Source organism: Coffea arabica, chromosome 3c (assembly GCF_036785885.1).
Source record: "Coffea arabica cultivar ET-39 chromosome 3c, Coffea Arabica ET-39 HiFi, whole genome shotgun sequence".
Classification (NCBI taxonomy): domain Eukaryota; kingdom Viridiplantae; phylum Streptophyta; class Magnoliopsida; order Gentianales; family Rubiaceae; genus Coffea; species Coffea arabica.
The window spans coordinates 14,028,346-14,047,729 of record NC_092314.1 but is presented as its reverse complement, the minus strand read 5'-3'; the positions used below and the strand labels follow the sequence as shown (position 1 = coordinate 14,047,729).

At 36.1% G+C, this 19,384-nt stretch overlaps 1 protein-coding gene across 5 annotated transcripts; it reads left to right on the top strand.

Moving 5' to 3' along the window:
• The first annotated feature begins 368 nt into the window (after positions 1 to 368).
• LOC113734714 (uncharacterized) lies at positions 369 to 19,183 on the top strand. 5 transcript variants are annotated; one of them, XM_027261370.2, is made up of 20 exons: positions 369 to 645; positions 6,457 to 6,622; positions 7,308 to 7,496; positions 7,672 to 7,818; positions 8,075 to 8,165; positions 8,799 to 8,917; positions 9,391 to 9,581; positions 9,670 to 9,880; positions 11,238 to 11,478; positions 11,885 to 12,351; positions 12,546 to 12,636; positions 12,791 to 12,978; positions 13,130 to 13,482; positions 13,781 to 13,877; positions 13,966 to 14,184; positions 15,878 to 16,117; positions 17,123 to 17,332; positions 17,827 to 18,096; positions 18,182 to 18,385; positions 18,661 to 19,183. In XM_027261370.2, the coding sequence occupies exons 3-20, from the start codon at positions 7,320 to 7,322 to the stop codon at positions 18,823 to 18,825; spliced, it is 3,681 nt and encodes a 1,226-aa protein (XP_027117171.2). In that variant the 5' UTR covers positions 369 to 645; positions 6,457 to 6,622; positions 7,308 to 7,319; the 3' UTR covers positions 18,826 to 19,183. The 5 variants fall into 5 exon arrangements, with proteins under 5 accessions (XP_027117171.2, XP_027117172.2, XP_071938423.1 ...); XM_027261371.2 differs by having other exon boundaries at positions 6,428 to 6,622; XM_072082322.1 differs by having other exon boundaries at positions 6,428 to 6,622; positions 13,130 to 13,486; positions 13,785 to 13,877.
• The last annotated feature ends 201 nt before the right edge of the window (positions 19,184 to 19,384 follow it).

Sequence of the window (19,384 nt, the reverse complement as noted above, 5' to 3'; positions counted from 1 at the left end):
TCATTGTAATTTGTAAGTTTGTAACTAATATTACTTATTATTAATCATTGTAAATTATAAATTCATTGTAACTACTAACTAAATTAGTTTAAATTAATCACTTTTTATGTGTTTCTTAAATCATAGACCAAGGATTTTAGGTATAAGTGATCAAATAAATGTCAATTAAACCACAAAATGATTTGAACATAAGTAATGTGTTCAATTATGAATAAATTTGGGGATCAAATCAGTAATAATTTTTAAATCATTGAGGAGCATAATGAATGTATTATAATTTAGGAGCCCCAATTTATAAATTAAAAATTACAAAATCACTTGGAAAAGTCGGATTTCATCTTCAGCTGATGAAAAGTGAGAAAACAACCATTGCAAATTTGCAATATTGCATAGTGCCGTGACTGCCGTCGCCTAGGGCTTTCACCGCACTAACACTCCCAAGTCCCAAGTCCCAAGTCCCAAGTCCCAATTCCCAAATCGAAGCTGCTCTCCGCCTCTCCGGCCTCCGCCAGTCCGCTGCGCTCTACGTCTCCTGTCGGCTGTGCTCTGCCGTGCTGGTTCATCGCTGCCGAGTGTCGAAGACGAAGCACCAAGATCTCACTGGTTCATCGCTGGTTCATCACTGCTCATCTCTGGCTCGCTTAGGTAAGTGCTCCTCTGTTTTTGGCTCTGTCTCTAGCATTAAAATGGGCCAAGATCGACTAGGAAATTTGTTATCCTGAATTGATAAGGGGACGAAATCTGAGCTTCCAATTGCAAACTCTAACTGTTGTAGTAGTTTAGATTAGGTGTGATATTACATAAGCTTTGTATTTTATACACAAGAAAGCTCTCTCCAGTTGTGCAGCTTTTAAAAGTCACGGCCTTGGGGAAAAATTCCACCTTTTACCCGTTAGAAAAATTAAAAAGGAAAAAACTTGCTAAACTGAAAAGTTTACCTCCTTGTCCGTGGAGATTCTCAATCTCTGGTGCACATCTAGTGAAAATACGGCTCCAGAAGTTGTACCTAGGATTCTGGATATGAATTTTCTGCAATGTGTAAAAGAAGAAACATCTATGTAATTATGTTTTACTGCCACATGAATCAGAGACACAACCGGTGGACTTTAATGTCAACTTTGAAGTTGAGATTACTAACACCAATTTACCATATTTCAGGAATTTAATTTAGTGCATTGATATCTGTTTAAATTCTTTCACAAAACTTGATATTGAGGTCAATCACCACTCTTCTAGTGGAGTTATTCTGGTAATCTTAAAGAGAGCCATATAGCAGAAAAGCTTATTCTGATTATGGTCTCTAGTGTTTCTCAATTCACTTATTAGTCGTGACAATCTTGATAAAAAATTGTTATTAACAGTTGACCGTCATTAGGTGGTCTAGTTTGGATGAATGAATAGTTGACACTTGGAATATTTATTATTGCTCTTTAAGAAAGATGGATCTGTGGCAGTAATTGATGAATTGATTTTGGCTTTTTAGCTAGAATTTTTAAGTGTAAAATCCGAATCATCTGAAAGATATGTGAATATAAATCTTGACACCTGTTATTTTTTGTGTCATTAGAACTTGGGTTTAGTTAAGGGGAGTAGTTCCTTTTCCAAACTGCAGATTTTACCAGTTTTTCTAGCCCCTCACTTTTCTGAGAAAAGCTTCTTTGTGCTTTGCATGGATTGCAACCACTTTTTGAAGTCAATTAGCATGATGGAGGGATATACTTGGACTGTAACATATTTTATCTTTTTTCTGCAATCTGTCAAAGAACATGAAACATTTTCATGTGTTGCTTCTTTATTGTAAAGAACAAAACTGATTGAAAAATTTCAGGAGCAGAGATTGATTTTGAAAGATAAATGAAGTTATATTCAGAAAATTGGGTGTAGGGAAACCTAGAAACCATTCCTAGGGTTTACTGGGAATCTGACCTACTAAAGTAAAGTTCTTCTACTGGTGTCAGGTGGAGTCTGGAATTGAATCTTATTTCTGCCAAAATTCCTAAATGAGTTGCATCTCCTTGTCTAGAAGATTAAATTGTATTTGACCACTAGTTATTCCTAAAGTAATATCAGCTTGGCAACTCAGTTCAAAGAGCTTTCCAACTGAGTATTTGACTAGAAGAGTCCTTATCATGCAGATGAACTTCAAACAAAATGAACCAAATCCTTCTAATCAAATACTTCCAAGTCACATCTGTATGTTCACTCAGTTGTGTAGAAGTTTAGTTGACAAAACAGTTTTGGCTGGCTGATGTACAGCTTTTGATTTTGGCTGATTTTGTCAATGAAATTTCACATTAGCGGTAAAAAAAAAAGGGAATTCCAACTTGCCTCTCTGAAGAGCTTATATTTTGCCAGGGCCCAGAATGAGTGATTGTTTGGAGGTCAAGTATGATTGCCATTGTTTGCCAATTGCTTTTTCTTTCTTGTTCACATTCACTATATAATTTTGTCATTTACCAACAGAATCTTATAAACAGCATGATTATACTGTTTACTATGGATGCCCCATTATCCCTCTCTTCTTTTGTCAATCTATCAGTACACTTGGTGCTGAAATGTTTGCATTGAGTTAATCTGCAAACCAAAATGCCAGCTAATTGAAATTGTCTTATCCACGGTGATCATCTCTGATTGTTGTATGCTTTTGTATCTTGTTAAGTAGGTCACCTCAATAAGCTCAATAAAAGTAATCAGCTCCTGAATAAGTAATGGAAAGCATTGGAGCAAGTCTAGAACATATCGAAGAGAGCAATTTAGCTTTTATAACTACAAACCAGTTGAAGGCCTACATATGTCTAGCTTCTTTACATATTTTCAGTCTAATATTTGTAGCTTTCTCATGGCTTGCGGGGGTTGGTAGTTGCTGAACTATAAAGATTGGTTTTATATATTCTCTTAATTTGCTTCAGGGTTTTTTTTACATAACAGATGAATTCGGTCTAGACCGAATTCATTACCGTTTTCGAATTTGAAATTGGGTACCGCATGAATTCGGTAATGCCCAATTCGAAAATGAAAACGGTTTAGATTTCTATAGGTGCAATAACCGAAAAAACCGAATTCAGCGCACCGATTTACCGCATTTGCACCGAATGCTCACCTACTCCAAACTTCCTTTTTTAAATTACAATTTTTAAATCTCAAAGACGTAAATTAAAATTTAAGTTCACAATGTCAAATTCTCATAGACGTGAATTTTGTATAATTTCAAAATATTGTGACATTTTTGGGTTGGATTTAAGATTTTTTTGGTAGATATAATTGAAATTGAGATGAAATTTATTTGTTTTAACTTATAATTTAAAAAATTTATTTTTGAAAATCCAAATGATTCAAAAATAGTGAACTTTTCATCATATAAAGTTTTAAATTAGTCTATTGCATGTCTTATTTTGTGCATATATATATTTATATAAATTATTTTTTAAAAAATTCATTGAACCGAGGTTGAACCTGTCCGACCGGTTGAACATCGACCCTTTCACCTCACCGGTTCAATTGACGGTCTGGATTTTAAAACATTGACCAAAACACCACTCCATCCAGAAAAATATAAGGTCAATTTCGTAAATACAACGAAACACATGCTACACTAAGTAATACTATAACACTATAACTTCACCCCAAATTCCCAGAATGCCTCCACCCATACGATTGAAATCTAAAAACCATGTTTGCCCTAAACTCGTTCTTATACAGTATAACTATAAGGATAAGGAATCATGGGTTAGATAACCAACCTTGACTTTTCCTAACAAAGTGAATGCAAGGAACTGGTAAAAGAAAAAATTGACGATATGACAAATTCTTTTGTTTTTCTAGATAGAAGAAGACAAACTCTTTTGAAGAATAAACAAGTTAAATATCTAAATTGTTACGTTTCAACTTGAATAACTCTAAACCCTCAATGAACCACATGATTACTGATATAAAACCCAAAATTCTTATATAACCAATTTTCTAATTCCCAAACACGAAACAGAAACCTAAAAATATTTCAATGTAAAACAAGTAAAATTTCTCAAAATGTAGAATTCCATGAATCAAAAGTTTTTTAAGTTCTTCCATCATCTGAGTCTTTAGAAAAATCCGTTCCATGAACATTCTACCTTTATCTTGCTAAAGGAAAGAAAAAGAACATATATTTATCTTTTCAGTAGAGATAATTTTCTTGTATTTAGAGCAAAAAATAATGAGAGAGAGAGAAAGAGAGAATATACTAATAGGAGTAACTTAAATAATAATATCATATTAAGAACTTATTTCGATGAAAAATTTACCATCCATGTAGATGATTTTACAACTAGTAATGCTAAAAACGTTATATTTCGTTTGAAAAATGTTATTTACACCTCAACCATTTGTTTTATCATATAATTTAATAAATGAAATCTATATGATTAAAATGATAGTAAGAGTGTGATTAATAAAAAATGGGAGTGCAAATAAAAATATAAAGATGTGAGAAACATTTTATATTTGTAAATAGTTGCATACATCTTTGTGATATGCACCTAGAAAGATTTCATATGATAATATGCATTCTCCTTGTTTAGAGAATTTTGTTTCTTCATCGTCTTTCAAAATTTTCTCTGTGTTCCTCTCTTTACTTAATCTTCTTCACAAACTTAGCAAAGCATTAAGAAGTATCAAATTTATGTAATTTAAGTTGTCTGAACTCTTTTCCTTTTCCTCGAAAAAAAATTTGAGTTTTGAAAAATGAGGAGAAAGATACTATTTGGGTTTATTTTTTGTCTCCTTGTTTTCATGGTAACAAATGACAAGAACGGAGTCCACGAGTGACGCGGCTGTTTCATAACTATCGAGTCCACGAGTCATAGATGGGATCCACCAAGTTTTTTTTTATTCATCATTTATCTACTCTAGTCCTATTTCTACTCTTTCCTACTCTAACCTAATCTAGAGGGAGGTTCAATTGGGCCTACAGGGAAGTCAACGGAGATTGAATCACCATTGAATTAGACAGGTATACTATGCATGAATTTGAGGAAATCGCATATTGTAGCAAATAATGGGTGGCAAAATTTGAACCCTTGATCTTCTATCCTACCACAACTTGAATTCTTTGACGGTGACCAACAGTTCGCAGTCCAAATGCCTGTTGGTTGGATCCACTAAGTTTTGCTCCTTTTTTTCTCCAACTAGTTGTACCATTAGTCTTGACTCCACTAGTAGTACTATTAGTCTAGACACCAAAAAAAAAAGTAGCACTATTAGAACTTTTAGAATTTTTTTAATTGCAGCTATAAACAGAGAAATTGTCCTAGGGTTGAGCAAATTCGGTTCATACCGAATTCATAACCGAATTCAAATTTTATTCGGTAACTTGAAATCGGGTATTTGGTAATTTGGTACAAATTCGGTACATATCGAATTCACTGAATTCTAATATGGTATGAAATAGGTAATGAAATTATGAATTTGGTAATAACCGATTTCGCATTCAAATTCGATAATTGAAATAGGGTACCGCATTACCGCATTCGAATACCAAATTGGTATATAAATTATATAATATATAGATAAATGCTATTTAGTATTAGTATATACTACTAATATATTATTATATTATATAGGTAAATGCTATTAATAATAATTAGTATATGGTATTATCATCATATCATGTACTTATAATAATAATAATATATAATAATGTACAATATATTATTTTAGTATTTGTTAATTGTTATATGAATATAATAATACAAATATATAGTAACACATAACAATATAACTATAATACTTATTATTTTATACGTGAAAAACATGACTAGAATTAGATAATAATTAATACATATATGTATAATACTAAATATTAAACAATAAACATAATTAGTAATTAGAATTTAAATATTGGTAATTTGATACATCATTCATGTTTGAATTATTGAATATTTGAATGCATAATCTGTAATTTGCAAGTATTAGTGTGCTCTAAATTTACATTACATATTTAACATAAAAATTCATATTATCTATTCACTAATCTTAAGATTTTAAGTATAGATAAGACAACTAAGCAGTGTAAGTGAATGCATATGAATTGCAAATCAATGTATTAGTGTATTGACTTTCACAATAACATATGTAAGTAAATAAGTTTTATTTTGATTTGAAATAAATTATAAGTTTGTAACTAATATAACTTATCACTAATCATTGTAATTTGTAAGTTTGTAACTAATATTACTTATTATTAATCATTGTAAATTATAAATTCATTGTAACTACTAACTAATATTACTCATTATTAATCATTGTAAATTATAAATTCATAAATTATCATTAATCATTGTACAGTCTAAGGTTTATTCTGTTTTAAATTAATTACTTTTTATCTGTTCCTTAAAAAAAATAATAATAAATAAAGATATTAGGGATACAATTGATAGTATATATGCATCAGGGGAGGAAAATGAAATTATCCATTTTCAGAAACAGGCAGCTTAGGGTAAAGCCCTTCGCTATCACTGAACCCACACTGGTCGTCACTTTTGTCTAAGCTTCCACCACCGTCACTCCCAGCACCTCCCTCCCGACAGCTCCACCGCAAGAAAACGTAATCGGCCTCTCTGAAATCATCAATAGGACTCCGCTTGAGGTAAAGCTTAAATTTTTTCCGTTTTCTTTAATATGTCTGTATATACATTTCACTGGTGCTTTGAAATATTAATTCTTTTCGCAAGCTTTAAGTCGATATACTTGTTATTGAGCTCTGCAATCGGAAAATCATTATGTTGAATTATAATTTTGTCTACTACTAGGTTATCTTGTTGCATTTTCACTGGATTTTGAAAATATACTGCTTGATTTCGTCGGCATTATGAACAATATACTGGAAATCTTGACCTTGACACAATTGAGATGCATATCATCCTGATATGGTAGAGATTTTACTTCACTTTTGTGTGGTTCATATGGAGCAGACTCGGAAGATGTTCTATCAAATGTTTGATTAATCTTTTCTTTTATAAGATGAATTCGGTCTAACCGAATTCATTACCGTTTTCGAATTTGAAATCGGTTGTGGAATGAATTCGGTTATGGCCAATTCGAAATTGAAAACGTTTTAGATTTCTATAGGTCGAATAACCGAATTCACTAAATTCATTGCACCGAATTACCGATTTTGCACCGAATGCGCACCCTTACTTAAACCCCCATTCCACAGCCCCTTCCTAGAGGCACTTCCACCGCCTCCCTCCAATCCGGGGAAGAATCCCAAAGAAAAACCCTAGAATTTCCCTGAACATCTTTCTAATTACCACTCAATATTATTCTGCTAGTAAACCCTAACCATGGCCATTGATGGTGGAAATCAATCCCAATCCCACAAGTCTCACCGCTCTCGCCAGGCTGGTCCCTCCGCCAAAAAGAAGTCCAAATCCAATAAGAAGTCAAACAACTGGGATGTCGCCGCCGCCGCCGCTGATACAGACGATAAAAAGCAAAATCAACGCCAACATAATCCCAAGGTAGTATTTGTCTATAATCAACAATGTTTATTGTCTATGGAAGCTTAATTTTGTGTTCATGATGGGCATTTGCTTCTTTTGTTTCAGAAAAATTAAGGTACTGCTGTACTTGAAAAGCATTTCTTGATAAATTTCGTGTTCAATGGAAGCTTAATTAATTTTGTGTTGATAATAGGCATTTGCTTTTAATTCAACTGTGAAAGCTAAGCGGCTGCAAGCGAGGGCGACGGAGAAGGAGCAGAAACGGCTTCACGTACCGACTGTTGACCGGTCCACTGGAGAGCCAGCTCCCTTTGTTGTTGTTGTGCAGGGACCCCCTAAGGTCATACCTATGGTTTCCATATTGTTTTTCACTGCTTGTTTCAATTTGATTTTATTAGTTGCAAGTTAAAATTTTTTCTGAGAAAATCTGTTTATGCTGTCTATGCAATTCATTAGTATATCCATCTATTCTTTAATGGATTGGACTGATTTATGAGTTTGGGTTCTTTTTGAGTTGGCACCTTGTATTTTTTTTTCCTTTAAATTGTCAATATGTGGGATTCTTTTAAATTTGTGGTTCTTTTGTATCTTAATAGGTGGGAAAGTCACTGGTGATAAAATCGCTTGTAAAGCATTATACCAAGCATAATTTGCCTGAAGTTAGAGGGCCCATTACAATTGTCTCAGGTTTGTTATATCCTTTGCAAGCTCAAGGGCATTGGGATTTGAACTGTGCAAAGTGGAATCTCAGCATTTGGTCTAGCATGCCTTTTGCCTTTACAGCCTTCAGTTTATATCTTGTAATTTGTTTAAACAATTCTGGAAACAGTCAAAAAATTCTATTTGTTGTAGCTTTTCTGCTAGGTGAGATAGATAGATTGAAACTTACTGCCAAAGTGACCTTAAGTTGTTTCAGTATAGGTAAATACTTGATCAATTCCCGTAGAGTTCAGTATGGTTCGGAACAAGTCTAGTAAACAAAGATTAAGTAATGGGTACATCAGTAATGTTGTTTTATTGGACTATGTTCTTTTTCTTATGAGAAAGGAGGAGGAGGTGAGAATATGAGCGAAACAAGCGGAATACATATTTAAAAGGCATTTATTTTGTTTCATTCTGATTCAAGTGTGATTTTTATTTCCATTTTAAGTGAAAATGGGTTTGAAGCTGATACTTTCTGTTTCTTCCACTTCATTCACTCCTTACATGGACTAAGGAAGCCTTATTATTGCCGTGGTAGATGTCTATGGTATGAAATGTTTCTCTGCTTTAGCATATCCTGTTGAGTGATCAAATGTTTTATGATTTCTATTGGGACAGGTAAGCGAAGGCGACTGCAATTTGTGGAATGTCCTAATGATATTAATGGCATGATTGATGCTGCAAAGATTGCTGACCTGGCATTGCTTCTCATTGATGGAAGCTATGGTTTCGAAATGGTGACATATTTTATTATCTATATTGGATAATTGGGTTTGTTTGGATTGTGTTTTATTTTCCTAATTTTATCTGCTTACATCATCATTACAATTTCCAATACACCTTTTTATCTTTTCAATTACCTTTTTATCTCACACACATCACATCACAAAAAGTGCTACAGTAAAAATATTCCAAATAAAACACAATCCAAACAAACCCATTGTTTTTCTGGCATTTTGTTTTCAAGGGATATTAGGTGTTTGTACATAGAGATGGGGTAATCTCAGAGTTATTTCAATTTCTAATCTTTTATATTCGTATAGATGTGGACTCATTTCCGTATGTACAGATTGCCACACTAATTCCATGTCTCTACTGGAAAATGAATTCATCTTTTGCTCTTTGAAGCTGGGGTAGGGGTTTTGTGTAGTCTCCGTTTTCATGCCTGTTCTTGGTTCTAATCATGTTTGACTCCCTTTTGTGGATGCAGGAAACCTTTGAATTCCTTAATATATTGCAAAATCATGGGTTCCCTAAAGTTATGGGTGTTCTCACGCACTTGGACAAGTTCAAGGATGTAAAGAAACTTAAAAAGACAAAGCAACGGCTCAAGCATCGGTTCTGGACAGAGATATATGATGGAGCTAAGCTATTCTATTTATCTGGTCTTATTCATGGGAAGTAAGTGCTGAATCTATATTTTTATTTTTCCCTGTCAGAGTGTCTCTTGCTTACTGAATCACTTTTATATTTGCCCTTCTGATAACAGGTACTCCAAGCGTGAGATTCACAATCTTGCACGGTTTATTTCTGTTATGAAGTTTCCACCATTGTCTTGGCGACTTTCTCATCCATACATCTTGGTAGATCGATTTGAAGATGTTACTGCTCCAGAAAAAGTGCACATGGATAATAAGTGCGACAGAAATGTCACACTATATGGTTATCTACGAGGATGTAATTTGAAAAAGGGAACCAAGGTATGTAATTAGTACCCTATGCCCTTTGTTTTGTAAAATCTTGGGGAGGCTGGAAGTTGGGAAGGTGAAGGGATGAAACATTGGTTAAAGGCAAGGAACGAAGACCTTTATTCAATTACCTTGTCCAATTTTCTTCTCCTGGGGTATTGAATAGTATGATACTAATGCATTTACAATTACTACTGAGATTATTAGCCTGTAGATGCACAGTATTTTAGCGGGGCCCAGGGGTGAGAATCAAAAACATTGGTCCCTTGTGCAAGACAAGGAAGAGAGACCTTTAACCACTGGATTCTAGTGTGATGCTTAAGTTTTGTTGAGTTAATACTACTAATCCATTTGCCATTAGTAAAGGATATTTTTGTAGTTTTACTTTCATTGTTTAGTAACAGCTGCAAGATCTCATATGGGCGCCTTTTGACAAAGAGAGTGGTCCAATTGTATTTTGATGGTAAAATTTGGCTACTTTTTGGAAATTAGGAATGGTCCTATGTAAAAGAAGAATGGAAGATTGGAATGGAATAACTTGTGGGAGATCCTTTTTGCTAATTGATATAAAAAAAATCCAGTAAAAGTCCTTACCTGGGGCAAAGATTTTTGCTTATGGGGGAAGTCTTAAAGGACTATGGTTTTTGACCTCTTCTGTTGGAGCTACAAAATGAAGTGTAGGAGGATTCATATTTGAAAAAGTCAACTATGAGAACACCTTTGAAGTTTTTTAGATACATTAGCGTCTTAAGGGGAAAGAGAGGAATGACACACCAATAGGGAGGGTGTTTTTGTGCTTTGGAAATATTTTGTTTAATATTCATGACAAAGGTCGGTCAAAGGTGGAATCTATTTCTTTCAAACTATTGACAGAATATTACTTCACTTGTTCCTTCCTATTGTATATACTTTTGCACCTTTTGCCTTAGCAAATTGCAGTTTGGATTAGTATACTGCCTACCTGATATGTTGATTTCTTGTTTGATATTCTGCCAATTATCAATTTCAATTTTCTCTTTTAAAAGGTCTTCTTCCCATTTTTGTTGGCCACTTTGACTGGATACATGAGTTTAGAAGAGTACATTTTGGTATATCCGTATTTGTCTTTTGTCAGATAACCAAAGTATCCTCATTTTTCTAATTTTGCCAAGTTTGCCAAAATTTATCAAAATTACCCATCATTTTAAGTTGCTGATAGAGATTCCTTTAAAGTTTGCATTTTTCTGTGCTGTATATTGTGTTGTTTGACAATTAACGGTGTTCACCACTTTGTTAGCGGATTACGGAAAACTGAAAAGTGAATGTGGACGAACAGGGATAGAAGGGGTATTAGTTGGCTGCCTAAAATAGTAACGTGTTACATTACCAGGTACATATTGCTGGTGTGGGTGATTGCAACTTGGCCGGTATTACTGCCTTAGCTGATCCCTGCCCCCTACCATCAGCAGCTAAGAAGAAGGGACTGCGTGACAAGGAGAAGTTGTTCTATGCTCCTATGTCTGGCCTGGGAGATCTCCTTTATGATAAGGATGCTGTCTACATAAATATAAATGATCACTTGGTGCAGTTTTCTAAGGATGATAATGCAGATGATGGAGTAGGCCGAAAAGGTTCTCAGTTCTATTCTCCTTACTTTCGTTTCCTTTTTTTCTTCTGTCACACTAGAGATGTTATATTGATTTCTCATTTTTTCAAGTAGTTCAACAAGTTCTTTTGTTCTGAGGCTTCAATCTTCTTTGAGTATTTAAAATTATCTTAACTTACCTATTCAGTTTGTTTTCCCCACCTGTGGTGTTTTGTTTGAATAATAACAGTGAAGGGGTGGGTTATCTGTATATGGGTGTAAGCGGATCTATTGGTCATTGGGCTTCAAAATGTACAGCTGGGTACTACATATGCATTAAAATACTTGAACACTTGAACTGGCATTAAAATGCAAATGCAAGCACACTTGAACACTTTTTCTTATAACAGATTTGTTTTGTTGCACCTGAATGTCAGTCTTTTGGATGTCAGGAAAGGACCGCGATGTTGGTGAAGTTTTGGTGAAATCACTTCAGAATACTAAATACTCAATTGATGAGAAGCTAGAAAAGAGTTTTATCTCACTTTTTGGGAAGAAACCTAACAGTGTATCCGATAAACAAAGTGATGAAAGAGATATTCATGGCTCCATGGAGAATAATGGGAATATGGAACTCATGGAGCAGGATCAGTCTGCAGCAGAAGCTATGGATAATGCCTCTGATGAAGACAATGATTCTGATGACAATGACATTTCAGATTTTTCAGATGATGAGAAAACTCTTCAGATGGATTTGACAACAAAAATGCCAGAGGATAGTTCTGGGGAAGAAGATAATCTTGCATCAGACAAGCAGCCCTCTTCCAGAGATAATTATACTGAACAGATTGATTTTCACGAAGGAAGGATGAGGAGAAAAGCTGTTTTTGGAGATGTTAGTGACGCTGATGATCCGAAGGTAACTCTGTTGAAATCTCTTTTAGTCATGATAGATTACTATAGTTTATTGTTGAATTATGAACGTTCAGCTACTGGCTTTAGCGCGCACTACTTTTTTTGATTTCTGACCTTATGCCTGAAATTCTTATCAGGATTGTATGTCTACCCCTAATGCTGTTTTTGTGCTTATGCTCTATTTTGACTCTAATGCAGGATTCTGATGATGATGATGATGGCCGAGATGGAAGTGCATCATCTTATTCCGAGTCCTCGGAGGATGACGCTAGTGATCCTACTAGAGCCAGTATGATTTCTATCCTCCTATAGTATTGTCTAATCTTGTGCCAGTGGTTTTTGCCGTTTCCTTTTAGGCATGCATTCCTGTTTTGCCTTTTGCTATTCATGAATTTGGGTGACAATGGATGAGAATGAGAATTGTGGTCTTTGACATATTGTAGATCTTGAGATGGGAAATGCTTCTAAATGGAAAGAATCCTTGGTGGAGAGGACTGCTTCGAGACAGAATGTTAATCTCATGCAACTTGTGTATGGGAAAGCTGAGAAGACTTCAACTGCTTCAGTAAATAGCACTGTAGATGAAGAAAGTGATGATGAATTCTTCAAGCCAAAGGGGGAGGGAAAGAAGGTTTGTCAGTTGCTGATATTGAATTTTTTCTACATGGCTAGTTGTCCATATTATGTAGGATTGTGGACCAGCAGTATTTGGAACATAGGCTATAAAGATGTTAATAGCATACTTGGCCATGCTAATAGTTTTGGTTGCTTGCTGTATGTAGAAATCACAAGAAGGATCAGATGTTGATAATCTAAATGCTGAAGATTGCTCCAAGTTCACAATATCGAGTGGGAGGAACTGGAAGGATGAAGAAGTGATAGTAAACATTCGTGACCGTTTTGTAACAGGAGATTGGTCAAAGGCAGCTCGTAGAGGTCAAGTCTCAGAAGCTATCGACGATGATGAGGATGGTGATGTCTTTGGTGAATTTGAGGACTTGGAAACAGGTCAAAAGTATGAGAATAGTCAAGGAGCTGATATCACTGAACGTGATATAAGCAAGAAGAATGAGGATTTAGCGAATGAGGAGCGGAGGCTCAAAAAGTTGGCACTTCGTGCAAAGTTTGATGCTGAATATCCTTTTATGTGAAGTTATAAACTTTTTTCATTTCCCTCTCCTCCCCCCCCCCCCCCCCCCAGCCCTTCCCCCGGGGTGGGGCTTTCCTCTCACCCACACACCCACCCAACACATGCACAAACTATGAACCCAGTTAAAGTCATGCATGTTCGTGTTGACTTGCAGCATCTTAGAATTGATTTCCTCTTGCACAGAAAATTTTATTTTTGTGCTCATGTCTTGCTCTATGATTTGTTTCTTTCATGGTACTTGGGACCTTCATACATAAAAGTGTTTACCTTCACTCCAGTGTACATATAATGGATCTGATTCTCTTGATGAAGAGAATGATGATACGAAGGGCTCCAAGTTCAGTTGTAATCAAGCTAATGGCTCTGGTTTCTTCGATAAGGTGGGCTAGTTTCCACTTTTGTTATTTGTTATCATTCAATTTGGCTTCAAAAACAGGGAACCACAACTTGCTCTTGCTGTTCTTGTAGTTGAAGGAAGAGATTGAACTTCGGAAACAGCTAAACATGGCTGAGCTCAATGAACTTGATGATGACACCCGGGTGGAGATCGAAGGTTATAGAACTGGGACTTATCTCAGGCTGGAAGTTCATGATGTGCCCTGTGAAATGGTTGAATATTTTGATCCTACGCATCCTATTATTGTTGGAGGACTTGGACATGGGGAGGACAGTGTTGGATACATGCAGGTCAGTTATCTTGGTAACATATTTTGCACTAGAATACCCTCGTTACCTGCTCCATCTCTCAGGAAACTCAAAAAGAGAGATAAGGCTGCCTTTTGGTTTTTTATTTGGATATCATGCTTGTTTCTTGCTTTATACTCTAAGTAGGTCTGTGAGAAGTTTGGATAAAAGATCAGAGCCAACCCTGCACATTTTCTTACTGGTTTTTTAATTTAACATTTTAACACTACAAGTGGAAGTTCTGCCCTTAGCAAGTGTCTTTTGTTTTATTGTTGATTCAAATCACTTTCAAAGGGGTCCTTCTGGCTGTTCCACAAAAGGTATTGCATCTCGATAACATTTTTAGAGACATTTAATATTGACCCAGGTTAAATCCCAACTTAAGTGTAGGAAGATAATACAAGGCTTTACTATTCGTTCAATTGAATCCTCTTACTGTTGATACTAGATTGTGCATGATTTCGACTCTCAATAACATTTTTAGAGACAATTTAATATTGACCCATGTTAAATCCAAACTTAAGTGTAGGAAGATAATACATGGCTTTACTATTCGTTCAATTCAATCCTCTTACTGTTGATTCTAGATTGGGCATGATTTCGACTCTGCTGTACTGTTATGCCATCTCCTTATGGTTGGCCTGGGGTGCATTACCTATTCAACCCCCTTTACTGCTCCTGCAAGCCTCATGTTAGTCACATGTTTGACTTTTATCATTTTGGTATCGGGCATAATTCCCTATTCCTTTCAAAAAGTCCTCTATATCCAAGCCCCTTTATAATTTGGGCAAGCTATGATGCCTTCCCCCCCCCCCCCCTCCTTTAAACAGAATAGAATTCCTCGGTTCTAGATTTCAGCAGGCCACTTAGATGTTTAGCAGAAAGAAGGAAAAAATCGTTACTGTGTTAATACTGATGTTCATTTTTCCTGTGTTGCTTTCTTATCTCTGATGGGTTGCTGCTTTTGCAATATTGTCTCTGTTGCCTACAATTGTGCCTCAGATACGAGGTAGATACATGAGCTTGAAAGCCAGCTGTAGGATGCCTTGCTCATGGTTGCTGGTGCAGAAAGTTTATAGGGGGCTGTAAGGGATCTGCAGTAAAATAAGATGAAATGAGTTTTGAGTGCCAATGCAGTTGTTCTAGAGCAGAGATCCTCTTCTTCCCCTTTAGATGATTTTTGGTTTTTCTTCTGTGTTCCCTCTCGTCTGTTTCGTGCCTTCTTGTTGTAGCATCACGTAAGAATCAAAGAAACTTTGGCCTTATGGACAAGCAAAAGACCTTTTTCTTTTTGGGGGGGGGGGGGGGAGGGGAAGGAGGGTTCACTTAGATGAAGATGAACTAACATGGTTCTGCCGCATCTGTCGAGTTTTAAGCAAGGGAATTCTTGGTGTAGAAAGGAGGAAAAGGGTCAGGGTACTTAAATGTGTAATGGGAATTTCCGGATGATGCTGGGTAAAACTAGTTATTGACAAGCTCAAGGAAAGTAGATACCCATTTTGACCCGTTATAGTTGACTTGGGTCATTTTTCCTTGTACCTCATACCTGTTTCAATGGTTAAAATTGTTAATGCTGCAGTCTCTAACTCTGTTGTAACCCCCTTCACGAGAAACAGTAAATTGGTTGTTGCATACTATTCCTTTATTTTGCCTTTATCTCAATCTATTTAATCATGACATGCTTGTAATTTTCTAGGTTCGCTTAAAGCGCCATAGATGGCACAAGAAGGTGTTGAAGACTAGAGACCCCATAATTGTCTCCATTGGATGGCGACGTTACCAAACTACACCAGTTTATGTCATCGAGGACAGTAATGGTCGCTATCGTATGCTGAAGTACACTCCAGAGCACATGCACTGCATTGCGATGTTTTGGGGCCCTCTTGCACCACCACATACTGGTGTGGTAGCTGTCCAGAACTTATCAAACACTCAGGTATGTTAGCTCCATCTCGAGTTCAATGTTAAGGCGTAGTTATGGAAAGAGTATATTTTGAAGGATATGACTTGACATTACTTAATGGAATACATTCTCTAAATTTGATACAGTGAACGGATTTAGCTTCGGGGGAAGTTGATTAATTAATGGCTAAATCCACTATGACAAGAAAATTAGTTTTTTTTTATTGGATGGTTAGACATGTGAGGGCATGTTTGCAGCTTTTATCCATTGCTTTGTATCAATGCGTTTCTTGTACTTAGTTTCTTTTAACTGATTAAACTACAATATCTGCCATCACGCAGTTAATGACCTTTACATTTGTTGCCATTGGTGAGATCATGATCCAGTTAGAAGTTAAGGAGTTTTCTTATCTGTATCTGGAAAGAAAACTTCTGCTTTTTATGGGTTACTGAATGAGACTACTCGTCAAGTGCTATTTCACACTTTACACACCTTGGTATTTGTGAAGGAAATCAAACTTTTCTTTGTATTGAGGGAAAAGAAATAGTTTCAAATTAGCTAATTTAAGTTTCAGAAGATAGTGGGTAGTATGCAGGGCTACTGCACTCTCTGCATAAGATGTTGAACAAGAAGAAATATTCTGTGCTTTATAGTTTCATTCGAAAACAGTTGATATTATCGGTGACTTTCAATTTGGATTGTGGGATATTCAAGCCATCTATCTAATGCAAGTGTACAGTTTCTTAAGCCAACCAATTACTTGCTTTTTAATGGATCATACAAATTGATCTGGGGAAATGAGGTTTTCTATATTTTGCTTCTCAACTAGTTAGCTTTCATCTCATGGTTCTCAGAAGCTCTAGAGTTCACACAATTATGTTCTGGATCTGCACATATATGCAGTTTCAAGAATAAAAGAAATGCACTTGGTTTTCTTCTGTCTCCTTCTGAAGTTTAAGCTTGTGATTGTGCTTAGAATTTGTATTTCAGATGCTTAGCTATGGTTCTACACTTTGACTGCTTACCATTGGTTTTCAGGCATCATTTAGGATTACGGCCACTGCTACTGTTCTAGAATTCAACCATGCTTCACGAATAGTGAAGAAAATTAAGCTTGTTGGTCACCCATGTAAAATTTTCAAGAAGACAGCACTTATCAAGGACATGTTTACTTCGGATCTTGAAATTGCCAGGTTTGAAGGTGCTGCTGTCCAAACCGTGAGTGGAATTCGCGGTCAGGTTAAGAAGGTAATTTTCTTGTTCATGACTACAACATGACGAGAAGGAATTGCTGTGGCTGTAATTCCTTGACTATGGACTTTAGGTCAATGTTTCCTGTTTGACTACTTATTCTCATGCATTTTGATGCTGCATTATGAATTGCAGTATCTGTCTGTCTGATTGGGATGATGCTATTAATCCAGAATTTCTTAATAGAATCCAAGTTTCATGACTAGTTGTTTAGCTTATCCTTCAAGTTTGACCTGGGGGACTTGATTGATCAGTGTTAGTATAGATGACCTTTGTTCTTTTAGCGTTTTTATGCATTACTTTCCACTATAATTGACATTCTCTTGCATACAGATTTTCATTTTTGATAGTATAGTAAATTGGTTGTTTATGGCCATTTATGTTTGTATGAACTGGTGTTTCTTCCTCTTATGTCTTTATGTACGTGTCAGTGTATGAGGGGAGAGAATGGCCATGTAGTCTTCTTATTAATTCTTTCTTATGTATTTTAGGCTGCAAAAGAGGAGATTGGCAACCAACCCAAAAAGATGGGTGGATTTGCCAAAGAAGGGATTGCACGGTGTACATTTGAAGATAGAATTCTCATGAGTGACATAGTTTTCTTGCGTGCTTGGACTCAAGTGGAGGTTCCTCGCTTTTACAACCCCCTGACTACAGCCCTGCAGCCACGAAATCAGACATGGCAAGGAATGAAAACAGTTGCCGAGTTAAGAACAGAACTAAATATTCCAGTTCCTGTAAACAAGGATTCCTTATACAAGGTAACTGGAAGATAAGCCAGAAATGGAATCAGCTTATGTTAATGGGCTACTGTTTCTTATTTCCTTTTCTTGATGTGTATAACAGCCAATTGAAAGGAAACAGCGAAAATTCAATCCATTAGTTATCCCAAAGTCACTACAGGCTGCTCTACCCTTTGCGTCGAAGCCAAAGGACATTCCTGCTCGAAGACGGTTACTTCTCGAAAATCGTAGAGCTGTTGTCATGGAGCCTCATGAGCGCAAAGTGCATGCTCTTGTTCAACACCTTCAGCTTATTAGGAATGAGAAGGTATGTATGTTCTCCTTGATCAAACTTTCCGTAACTGGCATTTCTGATCAAAATTTTGGACTCTAGGCCTTGAAAACTCTTGACAATTCATAGCTGGATTTTGAATTTGATTCAGAAAAGGACTAGTTATGAGTTATCGCCTTTCTTCGTATCATTTTGAGTGAAGTTGGTTTCTCAATAATTGCTGTATGACTACAGCAAATTGTCTTATATGGAGGAAGTCACCTATTGTCCTTGGCATTTTAAAGTCCCTAACTGCCAATGACTGTTTACAGATGAAAAAGCGAAAACTTAAGGAAGAGGAAAAGAAAAAAGCACATGAGGCTGAGAAGGCAAAAGAAGAGCAGCTGTCAAAAAAGCGCACGAGAGAAGAGCGGAGGGACAGGTACCGGGTACAAGATAAATTAAACAAGAAAATCCGGAGAAACTCAGGATCATGATTCTGCGTTGCCAGTTCACGGTGAGTTTTAAGTGAGTGAGTTTCACTGAGACCGTCATCTGTGGGAGTTTTGCAGTGTCTTGAGGGCGAAGAGGTTTAGCTCGTGAGTTCACCCGTGAGTGTAAAATCCTTGTTATCAGCCATGGGCTTGGAGACTAAATGGAATATTTGGTTGGACAAGGGTTTCTCGAGATTGTAGGATAGCTGTTAGTGTATTGAAGATTTTTGAGATATTACAGTCAATAGCGATGATCAATTTTGTTTCCCTAAGATGGGATTAGATACGCTTGTATGTTGTTGGTAGAAACAAAATTCATTATTAAAGCACCTACTATATATGTCGAGCTTAACCCCTGAAACTGTTGTTCTGTATTTTGCCTTTTTGGTCCACAGTACAACGCCAGCTTAGTATTATTAGAGTTCATCTGTTCCGCACGAATAATGGAGACCATCGGGAGACTTGCAGACATACAAGTCGAGGATGTCAGTTTACTGCCTGTATTTTGAGTGCAAGTAAAATAGGAGCCAGGGAGTGAATCTAGACATGGAGTAAACAAGTA

Coding starts and splice junctions, on each gene's coding strand:
- LOC113734714 (XM_027261370.2), top strand. CDS start 7,320: ATGGCCATTGATGGTGGAAATCAATCCCAATCCCACAAGTCTCACCGC. Junction 13,483..13,780: donor CGTGCAAAGTTTGATGCTGA/ATATCCTTTTAT, acceptor ACTCCAGTGTAC/ATATAATGGATCTGATTCTC. Junction 17,333..17,826: donor TTCGCGGTCAGGTTAAGAAG/GTAATTTTCTTG, acceptor TATGTATTTTAG/GCTGCAAAAGAGGAGATTGG.